Below are 4,575 nucleotides of genomic sequence, written 5' to 3' on the forward strand. Positions count from 1 at the left end.
TGATTTTTGGCGTTGTTCTGGAAGTTTACATTTCAGGAATGTGAAAAACTTAGGTCTTTCTTTTCTCTATACTTCTAGTTTAAAATTATAGAATGTAATATTATAAAATTATATTTATATTTAAAAATATACTAAAATATATTTATATTTTATTTATATATGTATATTCACATATGTAAAAATATTTATATTTTTTAAATATAGAATGTAATATTAACAAAATTCATATTTTTAAAATATATTTGTATTATATACACACACACACATATAGTGTGTGTGTGTGTGTATATATATTTATATTTTAAAATTATAGAGGGTAATATTATAAAATTATATATTTTTAAATATATTATATTACATTTTAAAATATAAATATAGGTTTTAAAAAAGCTATTTTTTTCCCCACGAGGGGTGGGGGGAACTGGGCAATCTGCGCATGCACATTGCCCCAGCAGGGCTGCCGCAGCTTTACCCCAGGGACTCCGCCCCGCAATGGGGGAGGGCAATGCGCATGCGCTGTTAGAGGGAGGGCGCATGCGCAATACCCGCCGCCAGGCTCGGGTACGGACGATGCGGTGGGCGGCCATGGTGGAGCAAGGGCACCCGGAGCTAGCTAGCGGCTGCGGTAGGTGCCTGGCGCCTCGGAAGCGGCTGCTACCCCCCGGGGAGGGCGGACCCGGCCGCTGCCTCCGTGAGGGGGGCGCGGCCCCTCCCCCACGCGTGCGCGGGTCGGAGCAGCGCCCCCCTCCCCTCATCCCTCCTGCGCAGCCGCGGTGCCGTCCCGCGCGGGGTATGTGAATGAGGTGTGACGTGTGCGCACGCGGGAGCTTAACCCTGCGTGTGCCGGGCTGCGGTGTCACGGGTGTGGCTGGGGCGGGGCTGGAGCATGCACGTGTAGACCCGCGTGCACAGGGTGGGGTGTGTGTGTAGACAGTTATACAAACACACACCTGTGTGTATAGACACACATGGATGTGCATCTACACACACATACATATCTAGATACACATGCCTCTGAGTATATCTGATACTTTTCATTGGACCAACTCAGAAAGTTGGAAAAATTCTTCTTAGCAGGCTTTTGGGTTTACACACATTTGTGCACACCCACACATCTCACCCCCCCCCACACATGTATATACACTTACCTACATATATGCACACACACACACACATATACATACATACATATATATATATAAAACTAATTTCCCTTTAGCCCAATAGTATTTTTCCCTGTTTTAGGGCCATTTGCTTGCAGGTGGGCCTGGTGCTTGCTGTGATGAAACCTTCAGTGGCTGTCACAAGAACTAAGACCCGGCAGCATCAAGTCAGTGGGTTGTTGTCTCCCAGTTTAAGTCTAGCTGGGATCACTCGGCAAGGGCTTTGTCACTCTTGACACAGGTTATGGAGGGTCAGACTGCTTATGGCTTCAGTCAAATTAAGTAAAGCAGATAATGCAATATCATAAAAACTTGTTTTTCAGGGATACAAGCCACATTTTATCTACCTATCTGCATAGGTACAGGTTTCCCTCGCTTTATGCTGTCCATGCATTCCTGGAAGACAGCGCATAACTCAAATTCGCATAAAGGCAATCCACTTTACAATGTAACAAATAGGGATATGTTCCAAGACCTCCACTGTACTGACCCCCAGACCCATTTCTACCACTTCTAGAAGCCAGTTTTGGTACTCACCAACAGCAGACAGGTGGCTACCACTGGATGCTGTGCTTTGCACCCCAGCTGCAACTGCCCCAGGAGCAGCGCTGCTAGGCTCCATTGTGCCCCCTGCCCACCCTGTGTCGGGACGCATGTGGCATTGTGCTGCTCCCGGGGCAGCTGCAGAAGCATGAGTGCTAGCTGCCCTGAGTGACGGGCTTCCACGACACCGATTGCATAGGAGTGAATTTACCTCACATACATCAAATTTTGGGTATTAAAAGGGTTGTCGCATAAGAGAGAATTCGCACATACAGAACCCACATAAAGCAACAGAAACCTGTATAGATATATGCTATCTATCTAAAAAGTATATCTGCTTCACTTTACCTGAGTAAAGCCATGAGCCATTTGTCTCTTCGTAAGCACATATGAGGGCCGCCCCCCCCAGGTTACATCATAACAAGAACTGTGCCCAGTCCCATTCGCAAGCAAGTGGCCCTAAAATAGGGGGGAAAAAAACTGGCTTATCTGTGCAGTATTTTATGAATGCCTGATGCTCTGTGGACACTTAAGAAATCTTTGCTCAACTCCCCAAAGAGTTTAATTAGTCACCTCAGATAATAAGTTGACCCCTGATCTCTGCTTTTTATTTGGTGAGAGGAGGGCAGAACAAGTATGAAGAAACTCAACGTGTGTAATTTTGATTTGCAAATTCCGTTCTGGCCCTGCTGCTGACTCCTTGCGTAGCCAGAAGTAGATGACTTTCCCTCTCTGCACATCTCCTCCCACTCTTCTGCTGTTTTACAAATTTAAATTATAAGCTGCCTTGGGGCAGATGCACTTAATAATTAACACAGCAGGCTTGTAATATCAGTAGTGGGCACTAGTAGCAAGCAACCGTCAGTCATTCTGGGTCACGGTGTGTGCATGAAAAGTCACCCAGACCTTCAGTGCATAAACATAGGCAGGGGTGGAGACTGGCCAGACTGTCAAACCCCCCTTTAGACAAAATTCAATGGCCTGATTGAGTCCAGACATTCACTGCCTGAATGGCTATAGTTGTATATGTGCCTGTGAATCAAACCCAGGTGTCCTGCATGGCAGAGAAGGATTCTTGCACTGAACCGCAGGGGACTTATGTAGCCCCTAAGGAGTATTATAATAGTATTAACAGTTTTCATGCTGCCCATTGGGAGTGACATTGTAGGGTGGACTTGGGAGGTGTAGCTGACAAGCCAGCAGGTGGCAAAAAAGTGGTGTGTGGTTAACTGGCTATGATACATGGATGAAGAAACAAGGTTGTTTGAGAGATGGGGACACTAAACCTAACAACTGCCAGATGACAGTTCAATTTCTGTTAGTCTGACGCAAAGCGAAGGGAACTGGGGTTGTCTGGGAGTTTTGGAACAGTTGCTAATACTGTCTTTTTCTGCCCTCAGAGTCTGATGTCTTTGAAACTGACCTCCCAATAACTATCTTAGTGCTGAGTGATGACGATTTTCTAGAAGATGAAGAACAGGAAGTCTCAACAGGTAATGATTTGAACAGTCAGGAGAAGGAAGAGGGAACTGCTTTGAATAATGGCAGCACCATAAAAAACACAGAGGAAGAGCAGAGGCCTTCAGATGATGATAACATTATAAGGAGTCAGGAAGAGGAGACCAATTTGAATGAGGACAATGTCACACATTTCAGCACTTTGAATGAGGCCTACTGTGTTGTAAAATATCCAAAGGAAATTTTAAGAAATGAGGAGGAAGAGGAGATTACTCTGAATGAGGACAACATTGTAAATTATCCAGATGAAATTTTAGAGAGTCAGGAGGAAGAGGAGACCACTTTGAATGAGGACAATGTTGTAAAATATCCAGAGGAAATTTTAAGGAATGAGGAGAAAGAGAAGACTACTCTGAATGAGAACAATGTTGTAAAATATCCAGAAAAAATTGTAGAGAGTCAGGAGGAGGAGGAGACTGCTTTGAATGAGGACAATGTTGTAAAATATCCGGAGGAAATTTTAGAGAGTCAAGAGGAAGAGGAGACCACTTTGAATATGGAAAACACTGTGAAATATCCAGAGGAAGAGCAGGTTTCTTTGAGTGTGTGTGAGAAACATTCCACCCAAGTTTTGGTAACTGATCCAGATGCTCTGAGCCATAGTAAATCCAGTCCAAATGATGAGCCTTCTACATCACCTTCTGCATCAACTTCCAGAATAGTCCCTGTGGATATAAGCAAGTGTGCTGAAGGCAAAGGACACGAGAATGATGACAATTCTCCAAAGGTTCTTTTTTTTCTGTCACGTGCTGAGAATGAGGGTGGGGACAGTCTGACAAATGGACAGGTGATTTTGGGAACAATATTTACAAATGAAAAGGAACTAAGGACTAATGAAAACAACAGCAGTCAAGAAAACCCACCAAAAACCCATTGCACGGATATGGAGACATGTGTTCACACTGAAGGTAACTCATTTTACTTACCAGAAGTAAAGTAAGAGATGATCTAGAAGATGGCATAGAGTGCACCCTCAGCAACTTTGCAGATAACACCAAGCTGGGGGGAGTAGTAGATATGCTGGAGGGTAGGGCTAGGATTCAGTGAGACCTAAACAAATTGGAGGATTGGGCCAAAGGGAATCTCAAGAGGTTCAGCAAGGACAAGTGCAAAGTCCTGCACTTGGGACAGAACAATCCCATGCACCAGAACAGGCTGGGGGCTGACTGGCTGAGCAGCAGCTCTGCAGAAAAGGACATGGGGGTTACTGTGGACAATCAGCTGAATATGAGCCAGCAGTGTGCCCTAGTCGCCAAGAAGGCTAATGGCATACTAGGCTGCATCAGTAGGAGTGTTGCCAGTAGGTCAAGGGAAATGATTATTTTCCTCTGTTCAGTACTGGTGAGGCCAC

General features: G+C 44.8%; 1 protein-coding gene across 1 annotated transcript in view; it reads left to right on the top strand.

The window, feature by feature from the left end:
- Positions 1-562: 562 nt before the first annotated feature.
- Positions 563-4,575, top strand: part of LOC109300277 (zinc finger protein 845-like) — an 11,958-nt gene continuing 7,945 nt past the window's right edge. The window contains exons 1-2 of the mRNA XM_019520964.1: positions 563-625; positions 3,107-4,132. Coding sequence (XP_019376509.1) covers positions 571-625; positions 3,107-4,132 — 1,081 coding nt within the window. The 5' untranslated portion in view covers positions 563-570. The remainder of the gene's footprint in view (positions 626-3,106; positions 4,133-4,575) is intronic.

Source organism: Gavialis gangeticus, unplaced genomic scaffold (assembly GCF_001723915.1).
Source record: "Gavialis gangeticus isolate Ggan-Ray unplaced genomic scaffold, GavGan_comp1, whole genome shotgun sequence".
NCBI classification, from domain to species: Eukaryota; Metazoa; Chordata; order Crocodylia; family Gavialidae; genus Gavialis; species Gavialis gangeticus.